The following is a 23647-nucleotide window of genomic DNA, read 5'->3' on the forward strand; positions in this document are numbered from 1 at the left end:
CCTCTTATTTTAACTTGTGGTTATTTCACAAATCTCTTCCAGATCATCTGCAAAAGTCTTGTTTCATTCAGTGTTTGAGAATATGTCTGTGTATGCTCACACTGCAGGTGTGAGTCTTCAAATGCAGAACTTACTGGCCACCCGTGTTCCTGGGGGCTGGATGTTACGCTCTCATGAAACTCGGTGCCTCTCAGTGCTGGGATAGAAAAGAGAGCAACTCCTGTCTAAGCCATTTGTGCTAGCTGATGTACATTTAATGGATTGATTTGTTTAGAAGCCCTCTTTTTTTTTCTTTTTTCTTTTTTTTCTTTTTTTTTAACGTGCTATATGTAAGCACTTGAAAAGGAATTCTAGAAAGACTGTGATCCTCACTGAAACTGTTCCTGCTGGAGAGTAAAATAAAGAATATTTGTAAGCCTAGAGTATGTTCTCCACAGTGTTACTTCTGTGGTTTAATTAAGTGCTTCAGTAGCAGCGTATACTTTGCCAAGAGAGGAAAAAGTCTGTGTATTTGCTACCTCTGAGAGACCTTATACTATTAGCAAATGCCAGAACCACTTACTTGGTTTCCTCTTTCTAAGTAATAGCTCCTGCTGCCGGAGACAAAAATAATCAGAGGCCCTTAATCTGGAATTGGCAATGTTTCCTTTTCCTAACTCCAAAAAGAGAGCTGAAAAACATTTTAAGGATTTATTCGGGCAATTCCCCCCTTTACTTGGCCGCTTTGTAGCTCTGGAGAAACCCAGCCTCTTGCTGCTGACCTCATCTTTAATGGAGTTCTCATGCAAAGGTTACTAAATGAGACTTCACAAGATTTTATTGAGCTTAACGGAACCCTTCCCTCCAGAACCCTTCCCTCCTGCTTGTTTTTAACTATTTTGTCATGCAAGTTTCTGGCCTTAATGAAAGACCTTTTTGGGGAAGCACAGATATTTAATGGAATGATTGTACAAATATTCTGGCTATGGACCCTCTGAATAATTAAGAAAATACTGAGGAGAAGTGTGGAAGTCAGTTGATCCCTATAGTCAAGTGTGTTTTTCCTTACCTGAAAAGGCTGTAAACAGATCTGTGCTGGAGCTGTTTAGAACTTTCCAAAACCTGTTAGAAAGGACATCCCAAGAGAGAGTTTATAAATCGCTTGCAATTTTGTATCGGGCACCCCAAGGCCAATGAGGAAGGCCATCCCGAGTCTTTAAAGAACTGTGTGGCAGGTTTGTTTCAATCTGCATTGCATTTGCATGGGAAGATGCTAAATTTTTTTTTTTTTTTTTAAATTAATCTGTCGGTTGATTCTTTTAGTTTTAGCTTTTGCCCTTGGCGAATATCTGGACTCCTGTGGATGAGCATGTTGAAAGAACCGCCCCCAGCTCGTTCTCTCAAGTTTCACATAACCAACTATTTCTTCAAGTTACTCAAGTATATTATTCAATGAGATAAAACATTTCAGACTTTTGGAGTAAACTATTTTGAAGTCCTAACACAACTTACACACTTAACTCAGAGAATCATTTAGTAGTTAAAACACCTTAGTTAAAATGAGTTAAAAATGGGATGAGAAATGGGAGATCCCAGCCAGCTTGAAGACCAGCAGTAGCAAACATTTTCTTTAGGAGTATCTCAAGCAATATTACCTTTTGAGATTAATTTGAGTGTATGAAATACTTGAATTCTTCAATAGTGTTATGTTACATTTTAAGAACAAAACTTGGAAAGAGTAACAGATGAAAAATGTTAACGAATTGAAAACTAAAAATAGATTGAAATAAAATCTTCTAGTGTGTTGAAAACTGCAGCATATGTTAGTGGAATATCTGTGCACTTGTAAAAAAGTAAATAAACAAAAATTAACATTTCCACTGGAGAAGTGGTATGCTGCTTTCTCCCTTAGATGAAAAATTTCTTGCACTTTAATTGCTTCTTGTAATTTCATTAAAATGTCACTGTAACCTAACGGGCTGACTCAGCAGAAACATTGCTCCAAGACTCTCCTTCAAACGTATAAACAGGAATAAGAATAAGATAATTGACCAAAAAGATACAATAAACAGTTGGAAAGTAATGGAATATCTTTTAATCTATTTTACTATTTACTTCGTCCTCAGCATTGAAGTTGTTCTTGTAAGCTGAGCTAGTTTAGCCAGGTACTTAACTATTTCTGATGTGTTGGGTCTTTTTTTAAAAAAAGTAATGGTCAATAGCAGTCTTTGATCAGAAATATTTGTTTGTCCAGTTGGAGTATATTCTATGCATCACTGTTCTCTGTCCTTGCTCTTTGATCGTTTAAAATTATGTCTTTGAATTTTGCGCAGGAGAATTACAGCACTTTGTAACAAATGAAAGGTGGCAGCATCCACGAATGACCCATTTTTTTCCCAAGTGCTAGAGGATAAGCCTAGAATAAGACAAGCTTTTATTTTATGCTTGTTTCTGTTACAGTCTGGCCAAGCAGGTGTCAGAAAGTGTCTAGGAATGTAAGGTGCCTGGGCCTCTACACAAAGGAGGAAAAAAATTGTATTTGTTCATTATTGTAGAATGCAGAGCAAGGATTATTAATGATCAAGCTGTTTCCCAAACAGACCTTCGGAAACTGAGAAGCTGGCTATTAAAGTTAGAGTTATGCTTTACTGCATGGACTAATGTTGCTAAAGTATTACTGTAAAGCTATTTAAATATATGACAAATCCAGTAAAATCTGGTGTGCTGTAGCATGCTTAATTCTCAAGTGTGACTATGTTTAATAGTAAGGATGGTATTACGGCATGCAATGTGCATCTCTGTTAGTTGTGGCCATAAGTTTTTTTTTCCTGGCCCTAAGTATTGTTTTCTTGGTGTCACTGAAAAATTCCCTGCTATATTTATATGGGAATGCACCTTTTTAGCTGTTCATTTTATTTTCTCTGCTTGCCGAGTCCTCAGAGAAGGCCTTTTGTGTTTCATACATAATACACCTGACAAAATCCATGTGATAAGCAAACTAATCTGATTTGAAGTACGCTCTGAATGCTTCATTTTCACACAACTTGAGTTTTAAGTTTCTGCTGTATTTATTTTTTCCTGAATGTACAATTCATAATTTTGTAACTGCTTAGAGTGTCTAGTCCTTTTAATATTTCTGTGGATATTGTTTTTTCTTTCTAGCTTTTTCCCGTCATAAGACCATTCGTCTAGTGTGACTTGCTGCAAAATGTACTGAAAAAGAGAAAAGGGGCTAGTTGGGTTTTAATTTGGCTAACTGAATGATAAAGTTTGAAATTACTTGTGTTGCACTACACATTTAAAATTTAAAATAATTACTGTGTTTAAAAGAATCAGCGTTATATAATCACACCCTCTTTTTTTAATTCTCAAGTCATTTGAAAAATGGGGATATCATCCTCTCAGTATAGGAAAAAGAAATTTATTTAGTGCACCTTTTAAATGTAAACAGTAGTGGTAAACTGTTCACATCTTAATGACCTGTTTCAAAGAATAAGTACTCTAAACATTTACTTAAAAGTGAGGGTCAAATTGCCAGTTATTTAATTTAATCGCAGCTTGCTAGCATTTGGCTAAACTGCCACTCTGACTGTTCTCCTACCAGTAGAGTTGAAAAACATAACAACGGTCAAAACAATAACAGAGCAAAGCACTTCCTGCATTAGAATACGGAGTCAATTCACGCAGTCTTCGTGCTGCATTGCTATGAAAAATGCCGTAAGTTGTCAAAGTGAGGTTTCATCTCGATCAGTAAACACTATTATCTCAAAAAGGATTTTTAAACATTTGCGACTGAAAGCTCTGCAATATTGTGCCCGTGCAGTGATTTCATCCTGAATGTATGGGCTCAGTGACTGGCTTATTTTTGAAAAACACACTATCTTTAGTATTCAACCTGTCTGAATACAGCCTTTTCATAGTTCTATATACCAACTTTTGTAGGATTAATCATTCAGTGTGGAAAAACAAAAAAAGTCATCCTGCAGTTGCCTTCCTACATTTCTTAGTGTGTGTACAAACAGTTAGTAAAACACCAGCTCAAATTAATAGGCAAGTTTATTTGGAATGGTGGGATTTTTCTGAGGTATGTGCAAGTGTAACTGCTTTGTGGGACTTGCAGCATACTCTTGGCATTAAGCGTAAACCTGGAACTTCAGTCTTCATGTTAGTACTCTTAAAACTGGATTTATGTGTTTTCCAAAATTTCTTTCTCTATATGGCTTATGTTATTTTTAATTTCCTTTTCTTAACTTAAGCTACACTTATATGTTGAACAATTATTTAAATTGAATTGTCTGCACAGATGGCATAGTTTTCTCTTTCAATTCAAATTGTTCTTCATTAGCCAGTTGAGTTCAATTTCTGCAATTGTTTATTGTTCTAATTTTCATTAATTTCTCTAAACCTAGAGATTTTGGATATCACTACATTTTGCCACTGGTTCTTATTATAAATCCTTGCAGAATTTTTGCTTTCTATCTGACAAATGCTAATTAGCCTAACCAGTGGAAGAAAAGTTTATGTTGCCGGTTGCTGACTCTACTTTTCAGAATAACATTGGAAACTTGAAAAACTTTTTATATTTTTTTATCTTGCTTTCTACTCCTGTAGTTGAAGTATAATAGGCAAATGATTGTCTGTTTCTCAGGCACAATAATCTTGTTGTGAGACCAAACGGATTATCTACCCTGGTGAAAAGCGGTGTTCCGGAAGCACTAAGGGCAGAGGTTTGGCAGTTGCTGGCAGGATGCCACGACAACCAGGCAATGCTGGATAAATACAGAATTCTCATCACAATGGTAAGTGGGTTTTGGTTTTTTTTTTCCTTTGGTTAAAATGAATTCTACTGAGCAGCAGTTTTATTCAGTGACACAGTAGCAAAAGAGTGAAACAGATTGACTTGTTTTAAGCAGCTGAAATTGTGATTAGGTGACTTTACCTCCTGCCATGGGTACCTGCTGAATGGCATTAACAATAGAAATCGCTGACCTATATCTGTAGTAATGCTTGACATTTAGCTTTCTGTTCACTTGCTGTGATGATAATAAGCACATTGGCTTGTTGTTCAGGTGTTTGGTTTTGGGGTTGGTGGTTTTTTTTTTATAAACTCAAATTCATCGCTTTGTTTTTTCAACAGTTTCTGTTCTCTATTTGCCTTAATTTTCTGGGTTTTAGTTTCAAAACAAAACCCAACAAAACCCCACAAAGTTGGGTGTTTCTTGTTTTGTTGTTTATTTAAAAAAGAATGTTAAAAACATTTTTACCTAGCAGGAAACCAGTCTCCTTGCTGTATGGGCGATTTGAGAAGAGAATCCTGTTGGGAATCTCTTCCCATTTTGTATCCTAATGTCATCCGTGCAGTCAGTAAACATTGTAAGAAGTTGTCTGCATAGATGTTCCAGACTGCTTATAGCTGTGATTGAAAGATCGAGAACCACTGTGCTGTAGTAGCAAAAACTCTCTGCAGTGTCAGGAGGTAAACTCACCATTTGGGGTTCTAAACTTCTTGCCACTGCAGGGTAATTACACATGCTGAGAAAAACAGCAGTCTCAAAAATGGTTGTAATGGCAGAAATGGATGAAGATAATTCTAGATGTTGCTCATACAAAGTGTTGGATCAGTTACCTAGGGAATGAATCATCTGTCCATACAAAAGTTCTGGTGTAGACGTTGTTAGCAAAAGTTTCCTTTCATAATGTTGTCATATCTTTTTGATACTTGTCCTCTTAATTTGACCTACCCTCTATGTTTGTAAAGTTTAAAAGCGTCCCCAGAGTGAGATCTGTCCTCATGGCTTCCTTTTCCTTTACCAACGAAGAAGGATGTTTTGTTAGTGTAAATTTTTCTTTTTGACGTTGTAGTTGGGTTATATTTTCCTTAGAAACCATTCGCAGGACATCTGTCAGCTGTATGTTGCATCAAAACCACCTCCATTATTTTGCTCTTGCTTTCCAAAAGTGGGGAAGATGTTTGTTTCACAGCGGAGGAGGGAGTGGAAAACTTCTAAAATGCAAGCCTTATCTTGACGCTAGGGCCTCATGCCTTAAAAATACCTTGCTACACTTGGCCTTTTCAAGATAGAAATATTTCAGTGACGTATATTCTGGAAGATCATATTGCATACAGTATTTAATATGAAATATTATACTGTTACGGATTAGAAAATTAAATCCTATTCTGAACTGAAGCGTTTACACAAAATGAGGTTTTCTTCTGAACTAAACCACTTTTATTCTGAAATCACAAAATTTCTTCTATAGTCTGACTATATTTAACTGCTGGTGATCACATCATTTGGCATACATTGCATGAAAGGATTCATGAAAAGAAATGAACAGGAGAGAGCCTATGCCAAACCAAAGCTAAGGCCCATTTTTAGGAACAGTTAATACTGGGTGCTCCAGAAAAACTTGTCAGCTAATTTTTTAATGAATTATTATCTGATATTTATATCTGTGAACAGAACTTCTTTCAGTTTCATTTTGGTGTGTTGGTAATGTGAATTAAGCTATTTGAGAGAGAGAGAGAGAAAGGCGGGTATATAGTATTCTCTGAATCCTACTAAAAGCTGTGTTGTAGTGTTATGTGTGTCAATAATAATACGCATGTTATACTCCAGAGTTATTTGGGTATTAATGATTGTTCACTTGCTTCTCCTGCATGAAAAAGCAGAAGTGGTTTCTTTTTTCTGCATTGTTTGTACGCTACCATCCCAATATTCCAACAACGTGTACTTTAGTTTTTCTGTAATTATTTCTTCTTCCCATCAAATGCATAGCTTTCGTCTTGATTCTTTCGGTTTATGCGTATCTTTACACATTGTCTCCTTGTGTTTTGGTCATTCTGCTTAATGTTTCTCTCTTGTTTAGGCTCACTTCTGGAAGCTGGATATTTTTGTGTGTGCCTTGACCATTTTAGTAGTATATTCTGTAAGGGTGTGCATTCCTGAGTGTATTCCTGTAAGACATTCCTAGGTGGTTAGAGGTGGCAGTGCTCTGCACTTGCAGTCTTGAGAATAAAGTGTGCTGAGATACAAGAAGCTACGAGGTGGTAGTAGCATCTGCGAACTCGACCCGCTGCCTGTTTACCTCCTCGCACAACTCCCCCTAGTACAGCTCTCTCCCGTAAACAGCTCCCTGTTACTGCCTGGTTTCTCTGAACCTTTCCTAACACCTTGTCCCATGCTGCTCTATCTCCTAGCTCATTGTAGCAGCTCCTTCACGAGAGCCTGCTCTCCCAACAGCCCGGTCCTTTCCCCTTTCTGGTCATCCCGCCTTACCGGCACCGTTTGGCTAAACTGCCAGTTGCAGTACTTCAGTGAAAAGGAGGGCACTGGGAAATCACTAGAAAAATCTCTGCACCCAGGGATTTCTAAGAAAGTAAGTTTATATAGGTGCAGTTGGGGTTTTTTGTCCGGTTATCAAAATAACATGGCTGAACTGTGTAAGGCTATAGCAAAATGCTACGGAGTACTCTAGTAATTGATACAGTGTTAGCCAGTACTTACCAGTAAGGTTAAGGAATGCCAGCCAGTTTTCTTGAATGAGGCTTGGCTTTAAAAGCATCTTTGACTTCTTTGATTATGAGATCTAAAGGAATTTTTTCCTAAAGAAAATGTCAGAGGGCTAACTTCAGGAACAAATCTGGAAAACTGTCATTTTACTATCATAGCTTAAAAGGTGAGCCCAATAGCTGGAGTTATTAATATTGAACATATGATACCTAATTTATGACTCCCTCTTATGGGGAACAGAGAGAAATCTGGTAAAAACTGGAACTTTACTGCAGTATGGCTGGCTAACTCCTAGTGAAACTGTGCTCACTAGTGGAGGAGGAGAATTGTGGTGTTGGCAGGCCAAAAACGTGTTCCTTGTGATGAACTGAGTGATAGCAGACTCTCAAAGTTTAAATTTACTTTAGAGACTGTGATAGAGACAAATTTGTTGTTCTACTTCAGTTGCGTGCAGTTTGTGCAGAAGTAGTATGTTAGATTGGCCAATTATTATTCACATCCCTTAACAGATCTGGTATGCATGTTATGCTGTATATGTCCATTCGTATGCAGAGCTCTGAAATCTACTGCAGTATTTTTCAGTTAGAGAAGAGTTTTGTTCAATATGTTCTGTAGGAGAGAGTAATTTGGGGCCTGTTTTAGTGTTTCAGTTCAGCACAGAAAGCAAAATAAAATCTTGGTCTTACTTAGAAAAATAAATGCCGTACTTATTTTCTCCAAAAGGCATGTCCTCTAGTCCTCCGCACTGGAGGTCAAGGGTCTGTCAAGAATGAGCTAGTGAACTGCATTTCCTTTTCCATATCAGAGCATTCACACGCCGATACATTTCCCATCTATAGCTGCATTTGGAGTTCCAGGAGGGAAGGGAGAAAGAAGTACTCCTGCTCTCACAAATACTTTCTTACTGACAAGCACTGTCTTGCTGTATCTCATGTCTCCTGCTGAGTTCCAGCTTGGTGATTACCATGAGCCTCTCAGAAATTTTGACTGGAGCACAATAGTAGGTCTTGCATACAATTTTAGAGAGTAGGAGTTGTGATTTGGCAGCTGCTTCATTTCTGACATATATGTAAATCTGTACTGTATGACAATCAAAATCTGCCTTAGTTACCTTTCTGGCGTGTGTGCCACAGGCTTTTGACCCTGCTGCACGTGGCACAGTAAAGAAAGGGGAAAATAAAAGATACACCAGCAGAGGTAAATACATATTTTTTTTTTATATATATATATTTTTTTTTTTTAAGGAAAACACAAACACAAATCAGAGTGAGAAAAATCTGCTTGTGTGATGATAATGAAGGGGTAATACTGGTACTTGCGTATAAAGCTTTTGTAAAAGTGTGTTAGATGCATTTGTTAAAAGAAGGTAAGTAGAAAACAATGCATAAGCTAGGGCCGCTTCTTTGATAGAGTTTTTTCTCCTGTCTGCTTGACATTATTTCACGTTCAGCTGCACTGTTTCCTTTCCAGAGACTCAGATGAATTTTTCCCATGACGAGATATATTTTGAGCTTCACTAAACTGACCAGTGGCAAGCCACAGTCTACCTCCTTTACAATTGAGGTGACCAGTAATCGTCTTCAGCAATAGTTACACTCCACCTTGCGCCGCTCTGCTGCCCTTACTCTGCGCTGTCCCTTTCAGAAGAGGTGTCAGGCACTGTCGATGTGTAAATCGTTAGAAATCTGCTGTCACTTGATGGCAGTCGTAAAGCAACTTGCTGTAGAACACTTACTGCATCTGAATCAGGACAGATGTTTTATTTATTACATCTTGTGCTTCCTATTATTAACATTTTTCTTTTGTGTTGTAGATGGCTTCATTCTTGTATCTGTTCTCACTGCTGAATTTGTAGGGCAAGACTCCTTTCCATCCTTTTCAGTGTTACGGACTGAGTGCCTGTTTTGTAGTACTATTAGTGATTACTCTTTAAACTACCTATGCTCAAGTCCTTTTTCCTAAGTTTAGAAAGTAACACCTGTCAGGGTTATATGTGGTTGCATAAGTAAAATAATGCAAGCAGAAAAAGGCAGCAGTCATTCACATGCTGTAGCTTGAAAACTTTTGGATGGACCGTTTTAAGGTAGGATTTATGATTGTTAAATGTATCCTTTCTTTATAAAAGAGTTTCAATTTACAATCTGATCTGTGTTAAGAAATGAGCTGTATATATGAAGTTCATCTAACAGCATATATAGACTACTTTTAAATGCTGCTCTAGTTTAAGAAAACAAAACTTGTTTTAAATTTATCATTATTATTTTTTAAAGTATGATCCAAAAAAGAAACCTGGTTTCAGATAAAGTTGATGTTGATAGTGTTATGTTACTCAAAAGCAATGCAAGTTTATATATGAATGTGAATGCCCATTGTTGAGATGGCTGGTGACTTTGAGTCGAAGGTCTTAAAGAAAGACTAAATGGCTGTCCTTCCAAATGACTTATAAGACAACCAAAAATAAGATTATTTGTTTATTATCATAATTTCCTTTGGCAATATGAGCATGTGCCCAGAACAGTTAGAGATAATAACTAATTAAAGGGTCAGACTTCAGAAGAGTTGGCCAAAAAATAGCTTTGTCTGCTGACTGTGTAATAGTGTTTGCATCTGGGCCAAGAATGTTTCAAGCCACTCTACAGAAGAGGGAAAATCCTAAGAATTCTTCCAAAGTCTGAAGCAAATATGAGAGGCATTGATTTGGGGATTAAACACTGCCATGTCCTGAAAATAATTTGTCTCAGTAATGTAATAATTTGAAATTGGCAGTAATCACACAGAGGTATAATTCTCATGCAGTAGGGACCAGTTATATGAAAGTACATTTCATTGCTGCAGAAGGTGGAGCAAATGTATCATTTTTTGGGCTGGATGAAATGTAATCAATTAAGAGCTAATATATGTAGTTTATCTGTTCTGTTTGGACCAGTATTATTATTTCTGATTCCTACAAGACAAACCCGCTTATTATAAAGCAAAAAGGAAAAAAAAAAAGAAAGTTAAGGTTTCAGATTTCCGGAGACCTCTCAGGTTAGGAAGTTCTGCAGGCCAGACAGAAAAGTAAACTTTAGTGCTTGTTTGCTGACAAGAACAGTAAATGATGGCAAATGGAAGCAGTCTGCATAGACTGATGGAATTACACATTACATGGGTACGAGAAAATTAATGCATAGTCGCGAGCCCTACGGTGCATGTGTTCAGCTGCCTTGGCCGGGATCCAGTTGTGTGTGACATGGAGGACAAGGGCTGCTGGCTATAAAGTCATCCCTACGCCTCTTCGGTTTCTCTTGGTTAGTGACAACAGACTGGTTTTTTGACAAGTTTTTGGTACTCTTTACGAGCCAAACAATTCTCATGGTGTGGTCTTTTTCCTCAGAAGCTTGCTGGCTTCAGCCTGTGTACATCTTAGGCAGCGTTGCTGCCCTTTGTCTCTGTTTCCTCATTGCGGGTGGGTTTGCAGCTGCCACCCTGTTTTCCTCTTGGCAGAGTTGATGTGCTGTAGCTTTGCTGCGGGTCTCCAACTGGCTGGTGGTTGGATCCATCTTAACACTTCTGTTACAAACCTCTACGGAAAAGGAAGAGCTACAGTAGAGAAAAACCTTTGAAATTCTTTAACAGCTGTATTTCATTATTATAAGAACAGAAAATATTTCATAGTGGTAGGACTATGAGAAGTCCTACAGATGGATGGCTGTATCATCTCTTCTGCCAAAGGTAATAGTGGTCTCTTGTCCAAAATTAAAAGTTAGAAAATGGACAGCTAAAAATAGCAAATACTGTTGTTGAAGTTTCACCATCTGCTTAAGTACAATCTTCCATGCATTGAATTAACTTTAATTATCTGTTTTCCTTGGTGCACGTATCTGCAAACTGATCTCAAAGGACTCAAGTAAAGATCAACTTTCATGTAAACCTAATGTAGAAACGTATTTACTTTTTACACTTTGAAATTACCAAACCTGTTCAAAGAAGAAAAGGTATTTGCTTCTTTGCTTCATACTTAATATTTACTTGGCTTTTTAATTTTTATTGCTAGTTTGCTCGCATAGTCAGTAAATGGGAAGTGGAGGAGATTACAAATGGGCCACGGTGCCTGTGCAAATAGGATTGACTGCAGTTAACTTTGAAAGTGGTGCCTTGATGCCATGTTTGTGTGTGTGTGGTTTTATTTATTTGTGGGAAACTGTTGGGTTGAAACAGTTTAGCTGTGGATTGAGAGAATTACTTACATAGGAAGGCTATTTTAGTTTGAGTAGAAAATTAATCAAGCTTGTTATTTGCAGCAGTACCAAAGGATATTGAGTTAGCACTAGGAAGAGCAATATTTTTGGTCCCAGTGGCATCGTGCAGGGTTCTACTGCTCAGTGTTCTGAGACTAATTAATCAGTAATGGTGTCTAATTAAAAAGATGACTGTTCACCAGCTGCCACAGCAGGTTGGTTAATGGACTGAAACATTAGAGTATTTTTGTAGCAAATATTTGTGTTCAGAATGCTGCATCTGTTTGTCCTAGCTGAAAATGGGGGAGTTCATGCTTCCATGTAGTGAGGAGTAACTTGTATGTTCTCTGCCCAGCCCAGTGGGGAGCAACCCATTTCATCAGGGCTCTGTTGTTTGTTAAGCAGTCTGGTCACAAACAATGTGAGAGTATCAAGAGTAGCGTGAAACGTGTGGGTTTCTTCTTGCATCAGGTTTTCAAAAATATGTCTATGCAGTGAAGCATTCTCATATTTCCAAAGGGACTACTGTTGTGGATTGCAGCCAAAACCAGTACGACTACCGCCTTTTCTTTTGACACATGTGCTCATGGCAAATAGCCTACTGAAGATGATAAAGGTCCCCCCTTTCACAAGAAATCATCCCAAAATCTTTGAAGATGGTACCGTGCCTTACGGCTATTAGAAACACAGCATGCCTGTCTTTTTGCACTGAACAAATTTCCCAGCAGTAAAAGTTTAAAAGTTTCAGAAATGCCGATCTATTATATTTTTGTTGTTCTGTTTTTTTCTTTGCATCTTTGTTCTCTTTACTAATTAGGAATGGTCTCCCTTTTAGAGCGATTAGGTATGAAGACTGGCATAGCTATATGCTTATCAATTATAAAAGATCCTATTATATAAGGATCAATTATCATTATAACAGACCTGATTTTTTCAGTTGACTAAAAAGAGAGATAACTAATAACCTGTTTTATTGCTTTTTGAATGAGATACTTAAGCAAAATAATTCTAGAGGAACTGATCACTTCGAGACGTAAGTGCACCTTTTCCAGTTTCCTTTTTCTTTGAAATTCAGTATCTCCAGGCACTTTCTTAAGAGTTTTACTTTTCTCCACCTTTTCTGAAAGGGTAAGGATGGGGTGACTATTACTTAACTCTTCTCTTAAACAGAGATTGTTCATTTCATGGCAAGTAGATTCTTGAGATTTTTATAATTTAATGTGGTTTGTAGAGAAAAATCAGATCTTATGCTGGTTGGATTGATAGGATGCCTTATTTTTGGTGTAAGTTGAACCGTTAGTGCTGACAGTTACAGTCTTCCACTTGTTTGAATTATTTTAGTGGTGCTGCATACTGCAGAATAATAAAGTATATATGAACTGAAAATACTTATTAGAAATTAGTGAAAAAATACTGCCTCTGAAGAGCTGAAGTTGACAGAAGTTTAATTCTTAAAATAGCTTCATTTAAATTCAGACTTCAGATAAAAGGTTTAGTTTATTTTGAATGTACCGGGGTGCCTAGTTTCATAGTAAATGTTAATATTACTCTTACAAACTCAGGAATAAAATGTCCCTAAGGTGAATTTAATTTGCCAAGTTTTGATTCATTTAGAGCTCATGTGGAGAAAATCTTTCAATTTTGTGTGCACAAAAGGGAAAATCTTGTGCTCACTCTTCATCTTCAGATAAATTCTTCAATTCAGTGACAGCTCTTTTCAGGAAAAAAGGAGCAGCATCCATTAGTAATTTTTATTTTTAAGTCATCTTAATTTTAACTTTTATGTATGATATTTGAGGTAGAAAATAACGCCAATAATATGTTTTTCAGGGCCTGCATAGAATTATAAAATGTTCTGCCACATTAAGAATTTTCCTGCAATTTTTTTTCCGTGCATAAACACAACAGCACTAAAATGACACTCACAATGCAATTCCTGGCTCTTGGGGCACTATATGACCTACTGGCTCTAAAAGTCACATAAATTGACACGTTTGTTCTGAAGGGTAGAGTGCAAATGAGATTTGCATTTGCCCTCTTGGAGACCGCATTCTGTTTTGTCTGTCTGAATTTAAAATCTGTTACCTGCAAAACCAGGGGACCATGTTGCCCATCGCTTCAAACAGAATGATAAAACCTTGGGTAATATCAGTATTATGGCCTGAATAGGTTTAAATGATGGTTACTGGAAGAATTGATATTAAAATTGATAGTCTCATAGATGTCGGCTATATGTATATTGATGCAGATACAGAGTGTTTTGTTAGGTAGGGTGGGGCAGGGACGTCTCAGTGTCTCACTATTTCTTTACAGCAGAGTGTGCAGGAATAGCTGGTACTTCTGGTAAATGCTTGGCGCCTCAGAGCTCATTTTAAAAATCCATGATACTCCTTCCTAGATAAAACATTAATAGGTATCCTAGTTTAATTTGAATATTGGTTTGTTAACAGCTGTTCAGTAGCAGTAACGATGCTGATGCTGAAAGAACAGCCGTAGTAAGAAGACGTTTTAAAAAATGGTATTCTACACCACTGAGTAAAGCTGGACAATATCTGAAGTTCTTTGCAGTGTGTTGTCTTTATGTCATGGATGTTCATTCTGTGTGTATGCATCTATCTGTTACACCATAGGGCACTGCTTAGATGAAGCAAATTGTTAAGTATGTGGACTGTTGCAAGAGAGCTGCAATTCCTGAGAACATACTTTTTTTTTTTAACAATCAACCTTCTCTTGGCATTACTTTCTCATCTGAAACTCATTTCTTCCTAACCATCCCCTGCTTTCAAACAAAGGTTGTGTAACTGGAGTTCAGGAGGCTGTGTTACTCAAGGGCTGGAGCTGCTGAAGGTGAGAGCAAGAGACAAAACATCAGGATTTGTATGTTACTGTACCGGAGCAGTTGTTAGCATGAGAGGAATTAGGTGATAGTATCTGTGTAGCATCCACATTCCGGAAATCGGAAGACTGCACTGAAAATCAGAGTAACTGGATTTTAAAAGTCTTGTTTGTAAGGCCAAGAAATTTCTGTTATTGCACGTGCAAATAAACAGTAACGTTAGTTCTTCAAAAGAATTTCAGGCCAGCCTCAGTCTGACTTTGAAATAAGAAGGCCATTTGTGCGTCACTGGGTTGCTGAACTGCCGCGTTGGCAGTGCACGTGGCTCACGTATGCAAATGCAGTGACTCTATCTAAAAATTACTATGTCTCTTGAAAATCCGAATTACTAGCTGTAATTTGTATTTGGAATGGTTTGTGTCTGAATTAAAGCTGAGGGCAACTTCCTTGTCGATTCTGGTGTGTGATTTTTGAAAGGTTGTTTCAAGCCATCAGGCACTACTTTCTCTAAAAGCCCAATCTGGGGTCCTGTACTTGCTTACACGGAAAAAGATGCAAAGTCAGTCTTTAAAATAAGCAATATTTCCTGAGACTATCTTATGAAAGTTTAATGTTTCAAAATTCTTAAATACATTTATTTAAGAGACCAAACCACCTTTTCCTGACTATTAATTGCTGGCTTCAGTATGTTAATGTTTGATGCCATAAGAATTAAACAGAGCGCTCTCAATGCTTAGAGAAGAACACTGCGAATCAAAGGATCCAAAAGTATACTTTATATCTAGCTTTTTTTCTTTCTCCTAAGAATCACAGTTGGTGTTTAAAGTCTCTTAAAATGCTTTTGTCAACAACAGTACTGGTGGTCAACATTTTATTAAAGCATGTTTTACCACAGCAGTGTACAGCTAGCAAAGGGCAATTCACAGTAATTGAAATGGTAACAAAAACCAGAAAGGCTTGAGCTGCATGTGTAGAAAAATGAAAACATACATAAGGGATGAATCCATCACTTGAATTCAAACTGGAATTTAATATAGGGGTGAATTCTGGTACCTTTTGCTACCTTAATTTATGTATGACTTTTTTATGATAAAACCCCAAGTGGCAATATTATTCATATGTTCTTTCGGATATTCTTCTAAGGGGCTGAGCTAGTATTAAGGACATTTTACAGTAATCACTTCAGAAGAGATGAGAGACCTATAGATCTTCTTTACAGCCCATGTCGGTTAAACATATTTTTCCCTTTGTAGTGATGAGTATGCTCATACCAGCCAAGAGTAATGTCCCCTATCAGCAAGCAAATTTGCAGCTGCTGAGGTAAACTAACCCAAAGGAGATCAGTTGCAGTCTGCTAGTGCATCTACTCATTCTAATAATCTTTTATGTAGGCTTCTGTGGACATACCCAAATATTTTGGTGGCTAAGAATTTCTTTTCTTGTTGTGTATTTTCATCAGTTGTTTTTTAAACTGACAACTGAATGTTGATGATACAGAGCTTCACGGTTTTTAATTATATGCTGCATATGACAAAGCCATCTTCATATGGCTGGTTTGTCTCTAAAGCAATCCAGTTTCAAAATACAGCCTTTTTTTGACTAGGTAATAAAACATACAGCTTGAATCTAAAATTAAGTCATTGTACATGGGGGCTGCGGTTTCAGGCTGTGCCTTATCCAGGCAGTGTGCTTGCCAGAAGAGGTTTCATTTACTGCGTGTTCCATCTCTCCGATATACTCTATCTAACGATTGCAAGGCTGTTACATCACAGTAATTTGTACATTTTTATTTAGAAAATGTCCTTCCCCCCGTTTCTCGGCTACAGCAATGAGATGGATTCGCTGCGTAGCTGGGTTTGTCACTAGGTGTGGTGTAAGGCGTGAGATGGGAGCATATAGCTGGGGCAGGGCAGGAAGGACAGCCTTCGGGGAGTCTCCGTTAGGTTAATATAGCATTGCAGTCCAATTAAGTATGCTTCTGGTGACCTATATGACAAAGGAATTAGAGGTACCTTTTGGAACGATGCCACCTTTCTTTCACGAATTTCTAAATGTAGTTTCAGAAAGCACTTTTGGTCTTTGTTGTCACACCTTCCAGGATTTCCTTTGCCTCTCTATGAAAATGCTTGCTCTCAAATTCTTCTTTTATGGAAAACTGAAAATATAGAAACACGTTAGGGATAAAATGTGCCTGCAAATGTTAGAATAAATATTCTTTTGGCATGTTTTTGTATATTTATATACATTTTCAGTGCAGAATGGCTGTACCTGATATACAAAGAAATGTGACCCCCAAATGCTGACTGCAAGCAATGGATTTGCATAGCTGTCAGTTAAGTGGAGTGATATTTGTACTGCTGCACATTTTTCTTTGAATTCGAAGACTTACATTTCAGGCAACCATGCACTTGATTAAGTTTAGAGTATTATACAATGAGGAAAGTAATTTCATAGAAAGCTCAGAACAGCATGTCTTTTGTCTTCAGTAGCTGGTTGAGTCAGCAGCAAACCTTGAAAACAAGCAGCCTGGCTCCTGTAGCCTAAGCATTAGACGGAATACTTCGAAAACTTTGATTTAAAGCCTTGATATTCATATGTCTAAGATTTATCCTGCCTGATGAAAATTTATGTATAGTGACTGTTGTACATGGAATTTCCTTTGCAGAAGCTGTTGACTTTCTCACAGACTCATTAGTTAACGTATTTTCCTATATTATTTCCATCTCTAGAAATACCTGTGGCTTCATGTGATGCTTAAGAGGGAATGAATATCTAGCTTCAAGGATTAATACTGAAGCTGGGGAAGCAAAACTACAAAAATAGACTTCAATTTGTCTGTGTTATCCTTGCTGCACTCCCTTGCGTGTTGTTTGAATTTCCAGTGTACATCTCTTGATTTTTGTGCTGCAATAAGGAGTCAATCTGATTGTTTTCCCTTTAGTACAAGTGAAGGAGGAGCCTGACTTTGATCTGCATTCTTGGCCATGCTACTCCTGCAGGCTGAAAGCTCTCGTGGACTCAGCTGAGAGACGCTTCGTATGGGTCAGAAAAGAGTTATCAGTAACACTAGTAGGAACCTTGATTAACTGCAGTGAAGACAAAATACAAGGCGCATACTGTGTTAAAATATTAGCTTACACTGGGTTGCTAGCACATGCTATGTACATGGTTCCAATGCAGATATTTCCAGTAGAAGTTACTGTTTCTAGTCGTAATTCTCTGATGTACCTGTTAAATACTTTGCTTAGTATTAATTAAGGGTTATCTGAGTATGGGCTTCGGAACATTTTGCAGTGCACACTATTCATTTTTTAATTAAAGTAGCAATTTTGACAATCTGACAAGTATTGGATAGGAGACAGTGAGTTCTCTAAGAGTGTCATGGAAGTGCTTCTATAGCTAGGAGCCCTGTAATGATGATCAAGCATGTATTGGAAATTTAAATATGTTATGACCTTGTAATTATAGTCACCTTTATAATTCTATACATATAAAAGGGCAGAACTCTGCTGCTTCAGACAGATGAGTTTTGGTATTCCCCTTAATTTAAAATCATTAAGTAACTTTTAGTTATATAGTGTCTTTAGATCATTGTGATGAGTGACATAAATACTGTCCAATTGCTGTTTATTTTAATAATCAGCTGATACATTTTATCGATCTAGGTAAGGTCGCCAGGACATTAATTAAGTGGCATAAGGTGTGTGTTTCTTCCTACTGACCATGAGAACTTCAAATGACTAATTTTCTGTTGACCTTGATTCCCTCCCATGTCTCTGTAGAGTTCTCTGAAACTTGTACTGATTGTGATCTCCAAAGCAGAATCCAAAAAAAATCAACCACTACTTGTCTCTGAAGCTCTTTCTGAAAATTGAGTCATAGACGTTACATTTTAAGCCAGCAGAATGTTTGATTATTCTACTTTTGACTGCCTTTAAAATTCTAGTTGCCATAACAACTTTATTTCTTTATTTTTAGCACATCAGTTGCCATAACAATAAAATATAGCTTTTTGAATGTAACCATTTTTTTCCTCACTTTTTTTTGCTTTGTTTTACAAAGAACCTTCTTTGGGGGGGAAAGGAAATGTAGCAAAGCGCTTCCCCTGTGAGCACTGTGGTTAGAATATAAGCTGAAAAATAATTTCTTTTTAAATCTAGCCTTATTCCATTTCTATGGCAGTTTTTTTGACTACTGAGTATTTTCGTAATTTATGCAGAAAAAATAATGCAAATCACTGTATAAAGCCTTTCCTTTGTAGAAAATTGCGGTTGAGATTTCATTTTTGCGTGTTGTAGTTAGTTTATTTGAAAACCAGAACTGTTAGAGAGTAATTTCCAATATCTTTATTTCATTGTATGGAATGGCTATAAATAAGGTATAGGCAACTGCTACTGATCGGGAAGCATTTTTCTTTATGCTATTGAAAGCTGTCCTCCTTTCTGTTTGTTTGGTTGTTTTCTTGTTCCTTATTGTAGGATTGTTGTAAAGATTGCTGTTTAAGTTTTGCAGCGAGTAACTCTATTTTTGTCATGTCATTCTTCATCTTATCTTTCGTTAAAAGTATGAGAACAAATGATGCTCAGTTTGTTCCTGCAGCAGACATTACAGACATGCTGGGAAGAAGGGTGCTCAGGAAACACGCTGCCTGCCTTTTCAAGCCAAATGAATTCTAGTGGCCATATAAAAAGGATGGCCACTAGCATCCCACGCAAATACAGCGGGTAGGACCCGTTGCCTCCATTTCTTCCCCTATGGCCCTTCCCAGGCATACTGTCAATTAGTTACAGGCCGGTATTTAGTTCAGTGTGTTGATATGCCGAGTTTTGGGAAGTTTTGTGTGTTATATCTCAAAAATACACGAATTAAGAGATTGACATTTAGCTTCAAACCATAATTTTGAGCAGAGGGGAAAGGTTTATGTATGAATTTAATATTGGTGAAAGAAGTTGGACTTAATCTGTAGACCTGACTTCGATATTCCCCGATAGTGTCCTTTCCAAAAGGACTTGTAGATTCTCTCAAAAATGCTGCCTTTGTATTTAACCTGGTTTTAGTACTGATAAAGTATATGTTTAATTCCATATTTTTTCTTAGAGATGGCAAGTAATGTCAGGTTTGGTATTTCTTTTTGAATAAAAAAAATCATTTCTCAGCTCGCATAACATTTTACATGTGCCAATTTCTAGCTATAAATATAAATGTCCTCATTATCTAATACAATCAAACTAATTTAAGACAAAATTTGCTAGTTATTGGAAGTTGAATGTATTTAGAAGTTATTAATCTTGAAAACTAGTTATCAGATGTGAGATGATTTTATAAATTTTAATTAGCCAATTTTTAACTCTGGGAAAAAAATAAATCGGTAACTCTTGCTTTCAGCGGCATTTTCCAAACATCTATCACTGCCGGGTTCCATGCCTGTGAGTTAGCCAGGAGTCTACTTCAGCTGCTACTGTTCACAAGATTTTCCCTCTAGCCTGCTTTTGGTAGGAGGCTATTCCTGGTCCTTTCTCGTATAAGGTTATTGATGCAAGTGTGTGCTGACATAGGCTCCATGCTGTAAGAGAATATAAGTGATACCTCTTCAGCAGTTCCAGCTGGGAGGAAAAATTGGTCTAAATGGAGCTGAGCTTAAAATCCATAAAAAGAAATTGTGCCACGCTTCAGTTTATAGATAGTTTTCATGCCATATCCTTTCCGTGTTCCTCTTTCCCATTTCTTCACAAAAGTGGCAGAATAGTAATAGACTAACACTTTGTTTAAAGATAGTCTTCTAAAATTCACAATTTACTTTGGTTGTTTTCAGCTTTATTGTTCTCAAGAAATAGTGGAATTGGATTTACTAGTCCGAATTTAGCATCAGTACCACCTGCTCCTCAGTAGATCCTGCACTAAAAGAAATAGCCAATCTTTAGTTCTTAACTGATTTTTGTCTACACCAACATTTGAAGCTATGACTTTTTCTCCTACATAATCCTAGTTGTTCACTGTTTTTCTGAGCCACCTCTTATCTCCTTGAGGAAGCACTATTTTTAAAAATCTATTAAAGGAAAAGTTTAGGGTGGAATGTGCCAATTATGTACGCAAATCAAAATGTAAATTGTCCATGTGACTAGGCACGCGCTTCCAGGCAGCCCATCTAGATTAAACTAGATGCTCTGGGAGAATGTACTGTGACCATTTAACCTAAGCTGCATACATGGAAAGTGGATTTGAATCTGTTTATGACACGCGTCCATGAATTTGTCACATAATGGTAGCTGCCAGTTAACAATTTTTAGAAAAGACAATTGGAGTGAAGTGGATAATTCAGAAGGGTTTTAAACTCTTTTTGAGAAGAAGATAAATTATGCATATGAACGTTCTCTGTGTTGTAGCTTTCGGCACAGATTAAAAGTAAGTTGCCAAAGGTTATGGTGGGGAGTTTCTTGTCATACAGGTTTGCTCTTGTGACATTCAGACGTATGGTGCTGAGATGGAGAAGGACTTGGAAGCGCATGCAGTGTTGATCATAGAGTAGTTTATGGGTGTGTGGCCTTGGCTTTGAGTTCTGAGGAATGCTTTGAGGATGAAATAGAAGTGGTGCTCCTGGGAGAATTTAAAGAAATAATATTGGGTGCAACTGGTTTTGTTTCTTTGTTTTTAAAAGGCAAGGAGGAATGAAAGTCACACTTGCGTGTACTTCAACTTTATTCGTTGGTGCATCCCAGCTTGTGATTTTGAAAGACTGACAGATGTATATGGTTTTGATCCTTGTGTTCGTATCTTAGTAGTTGTTTTTGCACAGGCCTTAGAACTGGGCTTCCTAATCAAGGCTACAATACATTATTCATCATTTGAACTCAATAAATCAAAATTTCTTGCCTTTTAAAAGGTCATGCTGTAGTTTAAGAGAACTCTGGCTTGCAGTATATGAAAAATCAAAGTAGATGATCATAGTGTTTGGGATTTTTTTTTTTTAGTAGCCTTAAAATCTGTTATTCTAGCTCTGCTGCAATGGAATTACTACTAATACTGATTGAGCTTATGCTTCTGCCAAGTCAGCGGGAATCCTCTTGAACATAGACTTTCTTGGTGCCCAGTTGTGATGTGCTTTTAGAACACCAATATCTATGGAACGTGATTCCTGGCTTGGCACAGACAAAAGTATTGGTAGAAACACAACTGTGTCAAAACATGCCTTTAAAATGTTTAAATGAACACAGTATTAAAATAATCTTTTAAGTATTATTTTAAAATATGAGAAATGATTCCCACTGGAAAAGAATGAGTAATACTACCTGTGCTGTTCAGACTGTTCTACGTTTCAGTATTTCTTCATTTACAGTTCTCTTAATTGCTGTCTTTTGTCCTGTGATTTAACAGGTGAAAATTTCACTTGTCTCTTGAAAGCAGCGTAATTAATAGCTAGGTCATTTCCCTTCACTCTAGTGTACTTCCATGCATAGAGGCTGTGTTTTTATATTTGGACAGCTGCACGGATGGGACATGGGTATGTTACAGTACTTTAAAAGCAGAGGGGCAATTCTGAACGAAATGCACGCTCTTTGAGGCTGTCAGTATGCTTTCACAAACCACTGACTAAACATTAGTCATGCAAGGAAAAGCAGTGCAAATAACAGGGCCCTCCATCGGGATGTCTGGAGCAGGGGTAGGTAGTAAGCCTGTATTCTTTTGCCAGTATACTTTTTTTTCCTTAAAACTACTACTAGTTTAAGGGCAGAGACATGAAACTGCCTGAGGGCCCATGCCTGATTTTTTGCTTTTCATATCATCTGAAGACATTTTGTTGTTTTTCCATTGTCCATTTTATTTTGGAGCTTTTCTTGCCATATGTGGTCAGTCAGTAAATAGCATCCTTATGTAGTTTAAGTGCTGTTTGTTTAAAGCAAATGCTATGTTTAATTCCTGAAAAATGCTAATTATCACCATTCATTAGACTTCACAGCATTTCCCTGAAGTAAATTCAGTTCTTGATAGATAGTTTATTGCAGGGTGTTTTCTTCCTATTGATTTGAGGCACAGAAATTTGGTGGGATTTGTTGCTCTGAATTGAGCTTGGAAAGTGAATGCCGTTTGTCATAGGAGCATCAATATAATCTTGAGGGAAGCTCCTCGTGCAGAAAAATGTTCTTTAATACAAAACTCGGAAAAGTAACCATCTAATCCATGAGATCACAGTAGTAATCTTTAAAAGGAGATTGTAGCAATTGCCACCGAAAACTTGCTTAATACTTGTTAAATACATGAATAATGTTAGTAGTTAATGTAAAAGTTTCAAACTTTAGCAGTGTCGATGTAATTGTTAAATAACAGTATGCAAGGACTGCACAATAAACTTGCAAGCGTGAATGCCCATCTTTCTCTACTGATCCACCACAACACAGAAAAAAATGTATTTTTTGCCAATTTTTTGTGCTGCATCACAGCATGCTAATTACCTAACATTTATATGATACTAGCTAATATTTGCCTCATTAGAAACAGTGTTGGAAAAGGACTGGGGCTGTGAGTCCAGCAGAGGAACAGGCTGAAACAGAGCCTGGAAGGAAAAGGGATCATGAGCTCCCTTCCACATCCCTCACATACCTTGACCTTTTAGAAAGCCACTGTCCCCTTCCAGCCTCTTACCTGAACTCCCCCCCTGCTCCATTCCAAATTATACTGGCCCCTTCCTTTTTCCCCACCTTATAGAGCCTACTCTGTTGCTGCCATCAAATTCAGTTTTGCCTCTAATGCGGAAAAGGCTTATGTAGGCTTTGGGGATATTTTTTTCCTGTAACAGTGAGGTAAGTGCTCCACAAGAGCCTCTGCATTTCAAAAATGTAGCTGTCTAACTCGTATCACTTGATCTTTTTTGCAGTCGCTGGAGTATGTGGGCCATAGCATCGATAGCAGTGATTTATAGCATTCTTTATGATCATGAGGCGGGAGGGCGGAGGAAAGGAAACTGAGCTGTGATAGCAAAACTGATAAATGAGGCTACCAGGTGGAGAAATATTACATGGGTTTAAAGTTTCTACAAGATACTGTAGTTTCCTTGAGAACTAACACTTTGGGGTTTTTACCACTGGCCCAAGTGTATTTAGTCTCAG

General features: G+C 37.4%; 1 protein-coding gene across 3 annotated transcripts in view; it reads left to right on the forward strand.

Annotated features, from left to right (window-relative positions):
• RABGAP1L (RAB GTPase activating protein 1 like) overlaps positions 1-23647 on the forward strand; it is a 261343-nt gene that overhangs the window by 57593 nt on the left and 180103 nt on the right. For all 3 annotated transcript variants that reach the window (XM_059822057.1, XM_059822058.1, XM_059822059.1), the window contains exon 14: positions 4628-4778. In XM_059822057.1, the coding sequence (XP_059678040.1) occupies positions 4628-4778 (151 nt within the window). The remainder of the gene's footprint in view (positions 1-4627; positions 4779-23647) is intronic.

This window comes from Gavia stellata, chromosome 10 (assembly GCF_030936135.1).
Source record: "Gavia stellata isolate bGavSte3 chromosome 10, bGavSte3.hap2, whole genome shotgun sequence".
In the NCBI taxonomy this organism is placed as follows: domain Eukaryota; kingdom Metazoa; phylum Chordata; class Aves; order Gaviiformes; family Gaviidae; genus Gavia; species Gavia stellata.